The sequence below is a fragment of the Xiphophorus hellerii genome, chromosome 1, assembly GCF_003331165.1.
Source record: "Xiphophorus hellerii strain 12219 chromosome 1, Xiphophorus_hellerii-4.1, whole genome shotgun sequence".
Classification (NCBI taxonomy): domain Eukaryota; kingdom Metazoa; phylum Chordata; class Actinopteri; order Cyprinodontiformes; family Poeciliidae; genus Xiphophorus; species Xiphophorus hellerii.
Genome location: NC_045672.1, coordinates 28,783,248 through 28,799,706, shown reverse-complemented (window position 1 = coordinate 28,799,706; position 16,459 = coordinate 28,783,248). Strand labels below are relative to the sequence as shown.

The 16,459-nt window shown below is 38.9% G+C and overlaps 1 protein-coding gene across 6 annotated transcripts; it reads right to left on the bottom strand.

The window, feature by feature from the left end:
* Positions 1 to 1,385: 1,385 nt before the first annotated feature.
* Positions 1,386 to 15,799, bottom strand: znf217 (zinc finger protein 217). Of its 6 annotated transcripts, none has more exons than XM_032558645.1 (6): positions 15,481 to 15,653; positions 11,702 to 13,036; positions 11,468 to 11,575; positions 8,864 to 10,162; positions 8,612 to 8,738; positions 1,386 to 2,744 (listed from the first exon to the last, which is right to left on the bottom strand). In XM_032558645.1, the coding sequence occupies exons 2-5, from the start codon at positions 12,996 to 12,998 to the stop codon at positions 8,626 to 8,628; spliced, it is 2,817 nt and encodes a 938-aa protein (XP_032414536.1). In that variant the 5' UTR covers positions 12,999 to 13,036; positions 15,481 to 15,653; the 3' UTR covers positions 1,386 to 2,744; positions 8,612 to 8,625. The 6 variants fall into 6 exon arrangements, with proteins under 6 accessions (XP_032414536.1, XP_032414554.1, XP_032414545.1 ...); XM_032558663.1 differs by having other exon boundaries at positions 1,386 to 2,742; positions 8,617 to 8,738; XM_032558654.1 differs by lacking the exon at positions 1,386 to 2,744 and adding an exon at positions 7,332 to 8,487 and having other exon boundaries at positions 8,617 to 8,738.
* Positions 15,800 to 16,459: the final 660 nt, after the last annotated feature.

Sequence of the window (16,459 nt, the reverse complement as noted above, 5' to 3'; positions counted from 1 at the left end):
GTTTAAACATTTATGTAGCCTGGGTCATGTTGTACATGTCGTACACAATGGGTTTTTGTTTAAAACTGTAAAACACAGGGAATTTTGAGGGGGAAAAAACGCCTTTGCTTAGGGGTGCCATGTCCTACCAATCACTCTCCTCCTCTAAAGGGGCTCCAATGGCACCTGAGGGGGAAATCTCATGGCCGTCATCCCAGAAAGCCTGCCGCACTGATGCCTGCTTACCATCTGCTCCCCATATGAGCAAAAACAGGCAATTGTCTCAAAAAAAGCCACCTCAATCACACTGTCATCGAACTAATACACTTTAACATGTTTTTCAGGCTGCTGCGGACAGGCTCTCAGCTGAATCTGCAACGCTGGAGGCCACTGTACGCCTTCAGGAGATACCAGCAAATGAATGCGCCTGTATACGGTGTAGGTATGTTTGATATGTTTATCACAACTCTGCTCCGCCTCAGCATGGACTTGGCTTCTGACAGCGAAAAAGCAGAACAGTGGGACTCTGTCAGTGTTACGCATGCTGTAAATAACCCCTCCACGCCTTTGGTTTTATCATTTTGTGCGAATGATTCCAGGCCCCTCCAGTGTCAACAAGAAACGGCATTATTTTATGGCATAGAAAAGGAAAGAGATAAAAAGAGGAGCCAGGCAGAAGGAGGGGGGGGAAAGAAAGGAAGATGGGGCTAAAAAAGGTCCTTCAGGGAACATGGTGTAAATGAAGTTCCAGGAATGACACAGGCGAGCAATGAGGCGTGGATGGAAAATATACGCTGCACATCATCGGATAGAGATGCCAGTGGAAATGGCTTCATTGAAGTGTCAGCCCTCATCCATCAATCAATCATCCGCAAGAAACAATAACGCTGCGGCGATGGGGCGGCTTTTATGGGGCTTACTCATGGGTATCGGAAACAGCACTTAAACGTAGTTCTGACACTGGGAGAAAAACAGAGAGGAGGTGCTCGGCTTATTTCACATTCAGGTAGGGCTGATAAAAAAGGGAAGGGGGAGGGACTCTGTATACACGGCCCCTGTGGCAATCGGCTTGGACTGAGGAGGTTTTATCTCCACTGCAGTGGTGGCATATGCTCCTCTTTTCTGTGTCCACCCTGTCCTTTGCAGGGCTGTTACTGAAGGGATGAAGGTGCTGCATTACAATGTGATTACTGTTATATATATATATACACATACAGTACATACTCTATATATATATATATATATATATATATATATATACACACATGGAAAAAATTGATTTTCTTTAGATTTGTTTTTAGATTTTCTTATTTTCACATTATTTAAATCAGTATCTGGTGCTCAGCTCTACAAGGTGATGTTTTATTGTTGTCCTATTTTAATTTTTTTTTTATTTTAATTTTCTGGTGTTTTTGTTGCATGTTTTTTATGGTTTATAACCTGAGTATAGCAACTTGTGTTACAGCTGACTGTATAAAAATGCCTTATAAATATATGATTGGTTGATTGTTGTTTTGGATAAAGTTGTTCTATTTATAGTTGCTCTTGGTTCTGTGACTCGCTTGAGTAGTTTTTAGATTCAGTACACAGGTGATCTGTTCATCAGACTGGTAAAGTCATCATTCCAATAGTCCTGCATATAATAGCCATTCTGAATCCTGACTGTATTCACTCATAAATAACCTACACAGACCACAGGTATTGAAAACAGAAGACCTCATCTATCAGGCCTATATGTTCGGCGCTCTCCCAGCATGAAAATAATCAAAAAATGCTAAATGGTCCAACAGTCGCTTGTGCTGTGTGTGAGCCTTTTGATTTCCCCCAACCCAAGTCTCCTGATGGCTTCTCTGCAACATGAAACATGACACATCATCCATTATTCTGTACATGCGCCTTGCTATCTCAGCCCCGCTCCATATGGCCTCTGTTGTCTCCAGACACCCAAATCCCTCTCCTTAGGCCACGGGCTGTTTTTGTGGGAACCGTTACATCGCTCCCTCTTCCTCAGAGGGAATGGGGTGACGATGATGAGCGATCGCAGACACAGCAGACTTTTAGCCTCAAAGTCTGACAGGATGTTCAACAATTGACCATATAACTGCTGTGCTGGCCCAATTGCTAATTCAAGCAATTTGACGTTCTGGAGGCAACAATTATGAGTGATAAAAGGATTGAGAAGACTAAAGGCGAAGAAGAAAAACATACAGCCACATATGCATATAAAAAATATTCAATATCAAATGCTTCTATCTACAAGCCTTAATACAAGTCTTAAACATAACCTTCTATAAAATCAAACATAAAAAATCCAGCATAAAACATTTCCAACATAAGGAATCTCTTAAATAAAATGTAAGTATTTGATGCAAATGCCTGGAATTTTAAGAGAAAGTAGTTCAACATGGCCTAATTTTTGTCTTAGTTTATTGCACATAACACTCACCCCTAAGGTATTATGGGGCTTCAAGCAAAATTTTATTGGAATGGTTTATGACACAATTTATTTATTTTTTTACTTTTAGAATACTATTTTCATTTAGGAATCATTTAAAACAAGTACAACAAGCTTCCTTTTAACTTGCTTCTCCTGTGTAATTTAATGTCAGCACATTGACCTTCTGTAGCCTCACATCATGCCCAGAGTGATATGTGGTGGTGGCAGTATCATGCTGTGGGGATGTTGTTCATCCGCAGGGTCAGGAAAGGTGTGCAGAGTTGATAGGAAGATTCTAGACAATTCTACAGGAAACCTATTGGAGACTGAAAAACATGAGACAGAAGGAAGAGGTTCACCTTTCAGGGAGAGAGCTCACCTTAACACAGCCACAGATGCAATGGAATAGCGTAGTAGATATATAACCTGACTAGTATGTAATAGCAAAACTTGAAAATTGCTTTTTACTGACACTCTCTGTCCAAACGGAGGTTAAAATGTCAGTCTCTGTTTTTTATTATTGTTAATAAACCTTTATGTAACCAGATAAAAAACCCATTGAGATCCAGATCTGTTTCCCAGGGTGAAAGAAAGGTAGCAGCATATGTCAAAGCGGACAAGACAAATGGACAACAATAACAAAAACAAACATTAAGAATATATACAATTCAACCAATTTGAGAAATAAAGCACAGACGTCATCACACTTTATGTGCAAAGCTGGTAGAAACATAAGCCAAAAGACCTGGACTCGCAGCATAAGGTGCTTCTACAAAGAATTCACTCTGAATACCACAGGCCACAGCTTTCATAACAAACCTCTGAGGTCTTCATAGAACAGCTCTATTCATACTTATATTTGACACAATTGAACTTTCGTTACTTGATTTACGTGACTTCTAAAGGCAAGATAACAGGAAAGACTGCTGAATACAAATGTACCCAACACTTTTTAGAAATGAAAAATTTAATTTAAAGTTTTCAGTTATAATGTGACAAAAATTGAAGTAAGTTCCAGTTGTATAAATACTGAAAGGCAATGATTCAAGCTTAGTTATGTTATTGATACATTTGCCACATTAGTGTTCAAGAATACTGACTCAAGCTGACACGAGCAGAACAAGTTAAAAAAATTATAAAATATCAACAATACATTCTAAACTTTAAACAGTAAATTATAGCTATTCATGAATAATGTTGATATGATTTTTAAAATCACATATTGATTGTCTTTTTACTAAGTTCATTAGTAAATTATTTCACTTTCATTGACCGGCAAAGAAAAATTTAAAATTCAGAATCAAGTTTTTGACAAATGTTTTGAAATTTGTATTCTTATTGAGTGTTCTTGGATGCCCTCTTATGGCTGGAGGTTTTGTAACAGAAGCTAAGATTTTATTTGGTTATAATGTCTCTCTTGGCACAGATGTCCCGTTAGGAATTAAAATATAAATCAAGCATGAAGTTTAATATTTAAATTGCTAAATAATTTGTCTAAAGTAGGATGTTGACCAGTACAAACAATAATTATTTTGCAGTAAAAATAATGGTAGAATTGCACTCAGTCCCTGAAAAATTAATATTCAGATCAAAATTGTGGTAGGAATATTGCATTTTTTGGAGATTGAAAAATTCGAAAAAAGTGAAAAATTCACTACAGTGAAAAATTCGAAAAAAAGAGCAAGCAAAACTATTCTTCCCTATTTTGGTCTTCAAATGAAGGGCACACATAACAATCACAATACTGATAGTGCTCTTATTTTTGCTATTCATAACCCTTAAAAGCAAATGAAAAAGTAGGCCTGAGCTTCACAAACATTGCAGATTTTTTATGAAAAGTATTGTTTGAGATGCAGGGTGTTCCTGGGTGCCCCCTACTGGTCTGGATGCATGTAGCAGCAGCTTCATTTGTTTATGCCTTGGACTTTTTCTGCCTGCACAAACAACCAGATTGAAAACAAAGTTTTTACTCAAACATGTGAAACTGATTTCTTTAATCTATATTTTAAATCTGCATCAAAAACTTGATAAAAGTCTGCTTCCTGCAGAATGATTTAGCAGCAAAACAAAGCATAAGGGAAGAGCAGGGCCCGCGATGTCTAAAAATGATTGAAGTCAGACCAAGATTCTGGGAGAAACGTTACCTCTCCTCAAGCTTCTCGTGTTACAGAAAAAGATCCAGAACAGGAAGTAAGCAGAGGATGCAAAACAAAGTGTTCCTTATTTTGGCCTATTAACAAAGCTTTACATGAAAACCGTCACACTCTTTTGACGTGGGGATCGGGTGTAACAGGACGGATGTCATAAGCTGTTGTTGACTCGCGTCCTCAAGAACGCCTTTGCTCTAGGTCTGCCACAGTGTGAGGAAACATGAGGGTGATGCTAAGTGAAATGCTCATTTTGCGTTTGTGATTACCGAGGCCCATGGGCGATATGCACTAATGTGAGCTAATGCAATAGATTACACAGTGCAGGCCCAGGGGAACAGACAGCAAACAGATGTGGTCTCCTCAAAAAGGGAGGAGGGGGTTGATGAAGGGGAGAGAGGGAGAATCGAAGTTTAAAATGTTCAGTGCGCAGAAGATTGTCTCTTGCAGTTAGTTGTTTACAGAATACACAGCAGGGATAAGTTTTGTCAGTTGTCTTCTTTTACAGAGAAAAGTCAACAATAGTGTACTGATGTCTCCGTTGATGAAGAGGCTTTTTCCAAACTTATCAGATTATTTTTCTTCCTTTTGCTATTAAAAATAGCAATTCAATAAATAAATATAATATTCTCCTGCTGTGCTGTAACACATATGAGACATCAGCACTTCGGGCCTAGGCATTACCATAATCTGTTAAGTTTTTTCTTTTTCTTGCAATAAGATTTACTTTTCAGAATGAAGGCAGACATATGTATGTAGATATATATACAGTATGATTCACTTTGCCCCATTGCTCTGTAATTCTACTCGAAGCTTAGTCACTCTGTAGGATTTTACAGCATACAACTGCACTGCAACTCTGCTCAAGAAACATATCACCCAAGGCAACAATCTAGACTGAATAAATACTGCCCTCTGGTGGTTAAAGCAAGAAAGTAAAGGTTAAAGTGAATTGGAGACAAAAAACAAAATCAAAAACTTGAATTCAACAAGTGAAGGAATGAAGTCAGAACTTTTCTTTAGGCTCTCTTTGGATGAAGTTAAAGACCAAAACAATAGAGTCAATTCTTATTTCACAGTAAATATTTAAATCAAACAGTACTTCTACATGGATTACTTTACATCCAAGATGCAAACGTTCACTTTGTTCCTTTTTGTAAATTAGCAAACATTTTGTAAAAATGTTTACAAAAATCAAGATTGCACTGTTGCTTGCAGAAAGGGTTTGTGTTCGAACCAGGAAGTCTTTGTGCATGTACGAGTTCTCTCTGGGTGCTCCAGTTTCCACATGACTGTTATTTGGTCTCTCCATATTGTCCTTAGATGTGAACATGTGTGTGCATGGTTTTTTGTCCTTGTGATGGACTGATGACCTGTCCAAGATGTCCCCTGTCTCTCGCCCAATGACTACTGAGGATAGACACAAGCCCCCCCTCAACCCTGCAAGACGCATTCATCAAATTACTTTCAACTTTGGAAGTCAGGTTCTGTAAAGAAATCAAGACATCTATGTACCAGCTCCTTTCAGGGGAGTCAGAGAAACATCCAGAACAAAAAATATATATTTACAGCTCAAACTCATTGTCACTTTCTACATTGTTTAAAAAAAAAGAATGCATAATTGTGGGCCTATGGAAAACCAAGTTCAGGTACTGGTCAGTAACTATTTTACATGATTTACAGTTAAAGTGATCAAACAGCGGCTTTGCCGAGTTGTTAAGGAAGGCCAGGTTGCTGATGTTCACTTTGTTGGCTCTGGTTTCTCATCTTCTTAATACTACTCCATAGAATTTCTGCTAGTGCAGGCGATTTGGCTGGCCAACAGAGAAACCATGGTGGTGAAACCAGATGCTGGTATTTTTGGCAGCATGAGCAGGAGCCAAATCCAAGTGGAAAATTAAATCAGGATCTTCATAAGGCTAATGAGCAGAGGGAAGTATGAAATACTCTTTGGGTTTGAAAAAACAAATACGCAGATGACAGGGTTCACTGACTGAAAACCTCACACAGGAGCTCAAGCAACATGGGTTCACATTAACCATTTTTAATAGTTAATGTGAGATTTGCTCATCTGGAAATCCTATGGTGGCAAATTACCCTTGTTGCTTAATTACGCTTTTCTACCACTTTTTCTTTCCACCATATTTTCCATTAATAAGCAGGAGTAGGATTTATGGAACCGCCAGCTTCTTCAGCAATGGCATTTTGGACACTTACATTAAAAGGTAAACCACAACATTTCCTTATTAAACATCCTTTTTATTGGCCTTGTATAATGTTTTATTTATCTGGGGAAATAGACTGTTTCATAAGATGGAAGATAAGGAAAAGGGATTAGGGTCATTGTAGATAGGAATAGAAAAAGGAACACATTTACACTAGAAAACTCAAAATTCTCAAAGAAAAATTGTCAATGTTCAACTTATGAAACTCAGAGCTTTCCAAGTTTTTTCTAGTCAATTCATAAGATGAATCTCAAAATTTCTGATAATTTTCTAGCAAACTTTTGGAAGAAATTTACTCCTACAATGGCCTTAACATGCCGTTGTAAGAACTTCTCTTTGTAGGTGGGATTACTGAAATAAATTAACAGTTTGAATATATTCAAATTTCCTGAGATGCACCAGTTTAGGAGAATGCATAAAACTGGTGACTGCCTGAACTTGGATAAACTTGCCTTGCTTTGCTGCAAGTTTATCCTATGAATGAATGTAAAGCTCTTTGCTACTCAAAGTATCTCAAGAGAAAATGAAAGGCCAGACAGAGGAAAACCTTGACAAGTTCTTTGCCTCTAATTTTTATTACTGAAATGTCATACAAATCTCAAAACAATAGTATCAATTTTACATTAAGTTTACATGCAAGCCAAATACAAAAACCCACATTTATCTCAGGCATTTCAATGCAACAGAAACACAAAATTACACAAGCGACGCCTGAGCATCAAGTAAAGCAGTTAACCTGAGACTCTTTTCTTCACAGTTCACATTTAATTGAATCATTAATCAAAACAGCTGCTTTTAGGTTGTTGTTTTTCCCAGGCACACACATAAAAGGTCATTTGAAACTACACACTTTCAAGACTGAATCTGCACCAATCAAATGACAAGGTTTGATCATTTCGTTACAAACCGTACCATGGTATGCAGCTGATGGATCTGAGGCACTAGAGGTTAATGATTAAATGTACTCTTTTAAAAGAATCTTGTAACTAAAGTATTTTCTGCTTGAAGCATATGAAGTTAATCCACAACCAAAAATGTAGATGTAGTTGTGCGTCAGTGTGTTACGTGTGGTTTTGACGATTTCTGAAATACTCCATTTATCAAGGTACACAAGCTCAGTTGACGTTATAGCAACAGCAGCCTTAAAAATAATTAAGTGTACAGAGAGCAACATGAGGTAGAGCATCCAGAGGAAACAGTTTCTGTGGCCTGCTTGTAATCTAATGGACCAAGGCCATCAAACTTCTCACTCTGTGATGCTTCGGAAGAGACAAAAACAAAATAGTTTAATCGCTGCCTGAAGGCGAATGGAGCCGCCATTTTCACACAAACCCTGTCTCACATACAGGCAGATTTTATCTAATTTTAAGCACTGCTTTTGTTGTTACATAACCTGATATTTAAAGATTAGTGTGGGTAGAATATGACTTTAGATAAAAGTTTAAATTGATAGCAATATCCCAGTGTACACCAAGTGGAGAGATATCTGTGCGCTTATCCCGTTTGGATAAGAAAATAACTGTATAATGAAATTATCAGCCCCTGAAATATCCATACAACACAAATTTTCTTCTATTGAATCTACATTAAATTAAAGGCAACAAAGGCACAGTCTGAGCACAGTCTCTTTTTATAAATGCAGAAATTAAATACTTTTTCCATAAAGTTTTCCAAAATAAGGTAGCAGCTCTGTTTACATCTAGAAAAAGGGAAACAAAATTATATTGCGGATAACAAGTTTCAATCCAGTGAAGGACAACAGCAAAAGCAAGAAAAAAAGGTTTGAAGTTCAAAACAAATTCGTTGCACATATTTTCCAGTGGTTTACCTTTTTACTTTAGGAGTTCTTGTCAGCGGTCCCGTAGCGCTGGTGTGGGAAAGAGGTTGAGGGGTCTCTCCTGGGAAGGCTGGGAAGGCTTGGTAAGGGTTGGTACAGTAGAGTTCTGGCCCCTGAGCAAGAATAGTTAATATTAGTTCTTCAAAATATGGATTATGCATATATACACACACACTGAAGTTTAATTTCAGTAAAAATTTACAAAGTTTCCCTCTTAGTGTACAAATTTAAGACATACCAACTCTGGGGTTAGCCAATCCTCCGTGACTGGGGTTTGTTGGTGTGCTGTGGTAGAGGGATGCCAGGTCATTTGGTGTGTAGTGCAGAAAGTTCATCATGTTCCACTCCGACTCCAAACTTCCTCCCAGAGATGCAGACCCAGTTTTTATTGGATACAGGGCCTCGGACGACGAGGATGGGCCTGGCCCCTGCGATGTGTTTCTTCCTGGAAGTAGCAGCCTACTGGGTCCGTCTAGTGGCGGGGGTCTAAAAGATGCTTTCTCGCCAGTCTCAATCGCTCTGTTTGTTGGTACAGAAAGCTTCAATCTCTTGCCAGACGGGTCACCAAAATCCATTTGAGGGAGGCTCCCAAATCTGCTCGACAGACACAGGCGAGCAGCATCTGAGTGCCAAAGGGCGCCGCTCCTTGATGGGTAGCTCCTCTCGCTTACTCCCACTCTGTCCAGAGAAGCTGTCCTGTCCGCTACATACTTACTGCCTGTGTTGGTTTTCCTGGTAACCTCTGGGTACCTGGAGGATTCCTGGTTGGCATGGGACTCAGCATTTTGTCTGTAAGGTTGAAACCCTGGCGTGATGTCTCGGCCTGCTGTAGGGACTGGTGAGCACTTTGGGCCATGAGGCTGTTTTACTGGGAGACCTTCTGGAGGTTTGGAGGGTTGTGGAAGCGGGGATTTGGTCCGGCGAGGATGGCGTCTGTCAGTGATCTGGAGAGGAGTAACGTCTTTCCCCTCCAGAGCAGGGGGGCAACCTGTATAACGTCTTAGTTTCACATTGCCTCCATATTCGTTCTTTTTGGCGTTATCTGATTTGTCTTTATGTATCAACCTTTTGTGCATTGTCAGAACCTCAGGGTAAAGGGTTTTATATGTGCAAAATGAGCATAAATTTGGCGTCAATGCACATCTGGCTTCGGCAGCTATAGAAACAGACACTTTCAACGACAGATTTAAAGGGGCCTCAGAGTTCTCGTTCTTTTCCTCCTTTTCCTTCTTCAGGTTAACCGCTAGTGGTTGCTCTACTTGTACATCATTGCATTCTGTGTTTAGTTGCACAATATGCTTGTCTGGTTTGATGTCCAAGCTATCAAATCTAACCTCAGGTCTTCCATTTGCTTTTGAATCCCAGAGTTTAGGTCTGCTTGGGGCTGGACTACCATCAGGAGAAGGTAGTAAAGGTACAGATCTGCTGGAGGCTTCCACATATCGTTTGTCTTTGTGGCGACGATCATAGTGGTATTTTAGTGAAGTCTTCTGAGCGGCTGCGTAGTTGCAATAAACACATTTATAGGGTTTCTCACCTGGAAAATATGCAAATTAAATCGCTTTAGCTTGATTGCAGGAACCTCAGATTAATTTTAAAATCATGCCTTTTTGCATGCAACATAAAGGGATGATTTGTCACATATTTAGATACATTTTATTGGGATTTTAGACAAGAGACCCATACAAATGGATCATAATTTCCAAGCAGTAGAAAAATGTTTAAACTTTGTTTTTTTATAAATAAAATTTTCAAAGGTCAGGTATACATTTATATTCAGCTCCCTTTAACGGTAAATGGCCTGCATTTGTACAGCACTTATCAAGTTTAAAGGTTTGATAAAGTCTGTGTTTATTTATTGAAGGCCTCAGGCACTTGTTAGAGAAAAAACAGCTTTGTGAAAAAACAGACTGTATAGGATAGACCATTAGAGAAGTTTAAAGTAGGATTTGGTTATAAACAATATCCCAAACTGTGAATATTTGATAAAGCTCTGTTCAATCCAACTATGAAGGAGAAAGTATTGCCAAGCTGCAAACTTATAAAGATATGGCCATTCATCTAAACTGACCAACTGGGAAAGGAGAGCATTTGTCAGAGAAGAGATATGAAGAGACCCTGACAACTCTGAAGGCGCTTCACAGACTCTTAGCTCAAGTGATAGAAGCTGGCAATACGAAGGTTAGTTATGAAATCTCCAAATCTGGCTACTATGAAAAAGCAGCAAGAACAAAATCATTGTTTGCAGGTTTCCACAGGGACTACAGGAGACACAGCAAATGTGTGGAAGTGCTCTTGACACACGAGACCAATGTAAAAATTCAAAATACCATGTGGTGGAGATATTGTTCTTTAGCAAAGACAGAAAAGCTGCTCAAAGTTAATGGTAAATTAACAGGTAAATCCTGGCAGAAAGACAGTTACAGGCTGTGAAAGACTTCAGACTGGGGCAAAGGTTCACTTTCTAGCAGGATAAAGGCCATAAACAAACTGGTGTTCATCACTTCTGACTGAGCTATTGTGCAAAGCAGAATGGGCAAAATATTTTTGTATCAAGATGTGCAAAACTGATAGAGATGTGCACCAAAAAGTGCCAGGTATAGCTGCACCAAAAGTATTGCCTCAGGGATGCTAAAAAAGCATGCCATAGAATCTTCTTTCTTAAAAAAAAAACAATGTATCATTTTCATCAATGTTTTCTGTTACACTCTCATAAACTCTCATTTAAAACCTTTAAACTTTTACAAGTTTGTGGTTGTGACATTACAAAATGTGGAAAATTTTAAGAAGTATCAATAATATTTTAAGGTTACAAATTAAAGCAAAAGTGATATATAAATACCTGTGTGAGTTCTCATGTGAACTGTGAGGTAATAACTTGAACGGAATGATTTGCCACAGTAGCTGCATTCTTTGGACCTGTATTTTGATCGCTCAAGACCATCCTCACCTGAAAAAACAACAACAACAAAAAAAATAGTAAAGGAATATATGACCAAAAAAAGTTAGGTGCAATTACCCATCTTGTCAGCAGATGGAGCACTTTGTAGCAGCCTAAACAGAGCTCCGGTTTTACCTGAAATCAAGTTTTCCTCCAAAGTCTCCTCGTGTGTTTCCTCTGCCAGGTCCTGTGAGACTGTTCTTGGCATTTTCACATCAGCAGAAGAAGTTGGACTATCTTCGCCACCTCTCTCACGCTTGTGGACCCTGGAGTGGAGAACCAACTGGTGATAGGTCCTGAATGTTTTGTGACACTCCTCACAAGTGGTTGGCCTCTCTTTGTCCTTATGTTTTTGCATGAGTGACCTCCGCGGTGGGTTGGAGGTTTCAGTAGCAGACTGCGGCTGAGACCGCAGTTCTTTCACAGTTTTGTCTCCTTGACCTTCTAACCATATAACACTCATGTCTTCTTTATCAGAGCCACAGTCTTCGTTGTCTGTGCTGAGTTCTTGACCGATATCTTTACTATTATTAGGACCAACTGCTATTTTGCCCTTTGTCGCAAGCTGCCAGGCCTGATATGTAGTAAAGGGATCCAGCTGGGGAATCCACTTAGACGATCTTGCATTGTTTAAACTTTTATTTTCAGAGACAGGCTGCAGATTGAGACTACATAAAAAAGTTTTCTGTTTGTGGGACTCAGTAGCACCATCAATCTTCTCCTTGCCTTCATCTTTACCTAGCTCCGCCTCTCGGTTGTGAACCTTACTATGTTCCGCCAAACTGTCATGATCAGGGAAGAAAAACCCACAAACCATGCACATTTTGTAAACAGACAGGACCGGCTCCAAAGATGGCTCCTGGGTGATGCCATTAATGGTGAATGGGGCCTCCTGGTCCAGAACAGCCCTGCTCTTTGGTCCCGGTTTCACATGCATCTTCATGTGATTTTTCAAAAACCATGACTCTCTGAACCGCCGTCCACAAATGTTGCAACAGTACGTAAAGTAGTCCTTGTGCTTCCTCATGTGGGTCTCCAGTTCACTGGCATCGTGTGCCACCTGACCGCAAACGATGCAGCTAGGAGCTGCTGCCTCCTCCTGCACAGGTAGGACACTGGGTTTGGGCCGGGATCTCTCCCCGGGGACCCTGAACTCGGCATCGACCAGCAGCACCGTGGGTTCGTAGAACGTAGTGGGGTGATGTGTGAGCACGTGCGGGCCGAGCTCATCCTGATGCGTGAAAACCTGGTCGCAAAACATGCAGGATAGCTGGACATTGTCCTCAGACTGTAACACGGCCTTCGCAGTGCAAGCACTCTGTGGTGTCATGCTGCAACCAGGCCCTGGGATTCCTGCATTGTTACTAATCAGGATATCTTGGAGAAGGCCATCTGGGCTGTCCACAAACGGCAGTAAAGAGTGAGTTGGCATTTTCCTCTGAGACTCAGCACACAGTCCAGAGGAGGAACCTAAAAAAAATTTAAGATTTTATTCATTTCGAAACAAGATTGGCCCATTCATTGCCCTATAATCAACTTTAAATATATAGGAACAACCTTCTAATACTGAAAACAGGAAATGCATCTGTTTTAAGCAATCAACTACACAGACAACTCATTTCCTCTCTGTACAGACCACTGATAAAAACTAAATGTTTCTTTATGTCACAGCAGACATACCCCTAACCAGAAAAACTAACGTTAGTGTCTGAAAACTACATCAAGCACCACACTAAGCTGAAAGACTCAGTGTTAACATAAAATGTAGCCTTAATCTCAGGAAACTGTTTGGTTTAACCAATTAGCTTACAGCTGTTAATACTAAAAATATGAATATTTATCACCAGTTTATCTTCTTTCTTTATCATTTCTCATGCTCATGTAATTTGTTTCCTGTTTTAATCACCTATTACATTGATTTCCTTATTTTAAATTCCTAAATGATGAAAACAAGCAACACAAAGAGGCTTTTCCTGACTCATCTGGGATGGCCCGCTAATGTATAACATTAAAATCCTCTGTTTCTTTTACAGCATGTATATGGAGGTCCAGTGTATGAAGAAGTTCCTATTATTGCTCTGACTGGTTGATATGTGGAGTAACTGGATCAACCATGTAAACCATTTCATACATATTAAACACAGACATGACCAAATTTCTTATGGGCTTTCCAATAATATGACATTTTTTGAATAACTAGAATATTTCAATACCAGTAGGTGCTGGTATTTTCTCCTTTCTCTGTCTTGTCAGTTACAGATTCCTCAGATAACAGTGGTCAACAGAATGCAGAAAAAGCATGTGAATCTTAAACTATTTCAATCTTTCTTCTAAATGCTGCAAATTAGCTAAAAAAGTTCTTCTGAAGAGCAGCAAACCAAGAAAACTGAATACTAAATGCAACTACTGCACAAGATAATCTCTCACTGCTTTGTTTTTTATGCAAAGAAGTAGGAGATGAGAGATAGAGAGAAGACATAAAAAAGAAAAGTCATCCAAGCAATCATAGAGACTAATTATAAATCTGAAATTTAAAGTGAGGATTTCTACTGGAACTGATCAGTGGGGGAAAAAGGACCCAACTATTTCATAAAATATGTGAAATTTAAAACTTTTTTAGCAGAATGTTTCCACTTCCTATTTTTAACAGGTTATGATAAATGCTATTTTAGGAGTTTATTATTTATTTTTTCAGCTTATATCTTTTTTATTCAATATTTTTGAAGTTATTTTAATTTTAAAAAATGTTTTAAGATTACATTTAGTGGCAGAGCAATCTTAAAGACACTTTAAAATCTAACTTTTACTATGATAAATGCTTAGTTTAAGTGCTAGATAGCTTAGCATTTTCTTAGCTTATCAATTAATTTTGTTCAGTTTGTATACAATGCACTGAAAAAAGCAAATCCAAATATTTTTTCCAATTAAAAACATGCTTTGTAAGGCAGAACTTAAATCTAAAATTATGACTAAAATTTAGTAAATTAAAAAGTTTGTTGTTAAAACATAAAAGTTTAGTGGGCTACAGCTTGACAACAAATTATTAAATTAGGACTAAAGCTAAATTACATTTTCATCAAAAGACTGACAAACTAAATGTGTCATTATAATAAAACAATTTTAATTTAAGTGTTTTATTGTTCCTGCTAGCAAAACCTAATGTAGGAACTTGCATGAAAATGAATCATTATTTAAGAGGAAATGGGGTTAACTGGAAAATCCCAACTCTGCTTAAGATCAAATCCAAACTAAATCCAATCTAGACAATATTTAATCATTTTTGACATGAAGTTTATAACTTAATGTTATGCCACCTTATCCAGTTGACCTCAGGGCATACTTTCGATAACAAGCAGGACCTTGAGCGTTTTTGTTAGTTTCTTCTGCTTTTTTAAGTACACGCAGGCTTTGTGTTCCTGTTAGTCACCTTGTTATTCAAGAAAGCACAGATGTGGTCTAAGAGAGACCCTCAACGTTTATCGAGTCGCGAGGGGGGGATGCTACAAGTAGCAGTTAACTTTTATACAGCTCAAACAAAAATAAATGTTTTATTTTAACAGTCTGGCTATTACGCTTCTATGTGTGCATTATAAGTCAAACACGAGGAGTTCATTTGGTTTTTTTTAAAAAGCCACACAGTTTTGTGTCACAATTTAGCTTCAATAAAAACAACAACAACAAAGAATTCAGTTCAAAAGAGACGACAACGCGTATGTCATGGCAACATTAAACCGTTTGTTCTAAAACTTGAACCACAACAACACGCTAAGGTCACCGACATAATTTATGAACCCGTCGTGTTAAGTAATTTTGAGCATACCAGAAACAGTTAGGAAACATTTATCCCCCCCACTTTCTTGTCTGCTGTTCACGACTTGCGAGCAAACTGTGGAAACTCACCAAACAATACCTACCAAGTCCGAATTTCCGGATTAGTATTAACTATAGTGATATACTATGAGCGAAAAGGAAGGAGTGAGCCGCCACGCTGCTTTTTTTGCTGCTGCTGTTTGTGTCGGGTAGCTTCTTCATTTCACTCAGAGCTCTCTCTCTCTCCCTCTCGCTCGCCCTCTGTATGTGTGAGTGTGCTGGTGGACGGCTCACCTAATCAATTGTTTGAATGTGAATCATATTTGTTCTACTTGGCGAGTCCTCCTCCTCACTGCGTGCAGCTGTTGAGTTCTGAGGCGCGTGCGCTGTGCCACTCTCTGTCTCGAGGTAGCGGAGTGGGGGGGGGGGGGAGGTAGAGCGCGTGCACGGCGTCACCCCCTTCCCCATAAAAGAAGAAGAAAAAAAAATCCCACACGACAGTCACGTGGTCATGAATGACAGAAAAATGACACATTGTAAAAAACACACATAAAAATATGGGCGTAGTTATCTCTTTGTTATAATATTAATCCCTATAAAACATTTCTCTAATAATGGCGCAGGTAAGATTTCATTATTTTTTTTACACTTATATCGGATAGTTTTCCAAAACTCACTATAACAGTTACACCTCTATACAGTGGCGTCCATGAGCTCTGCATTGTTTACTGCTTTGACTTTGCGTGCTGCTAAAGCGTCCCGTTTTTAAGAAGAAAAAGGGGGTAAATTGTCACAATAAAGTGAATTAGTGTGCTGACACGAGGCTACGTGACACTTTGAGGTGTAACTCACCTAAACTGTAGTCCTTTCCTCCATTTTCATGTCATGCATCAGTTACCATGTGGAGGTGGGGGAGGGGTTCTTTAAACCTTTCACTGTTACATGAGGTTTCTTTTTCTTTCTTTCTTTTTTTTATAATGCAGATGCAGAAGCAGGTTGGCTGAGTTGTGGGAAATTTCATGCTCTTCCTATTTCATCAGTCGAACCCACCCAAAGGAGATCAGTTACAAATCCACTTTAATG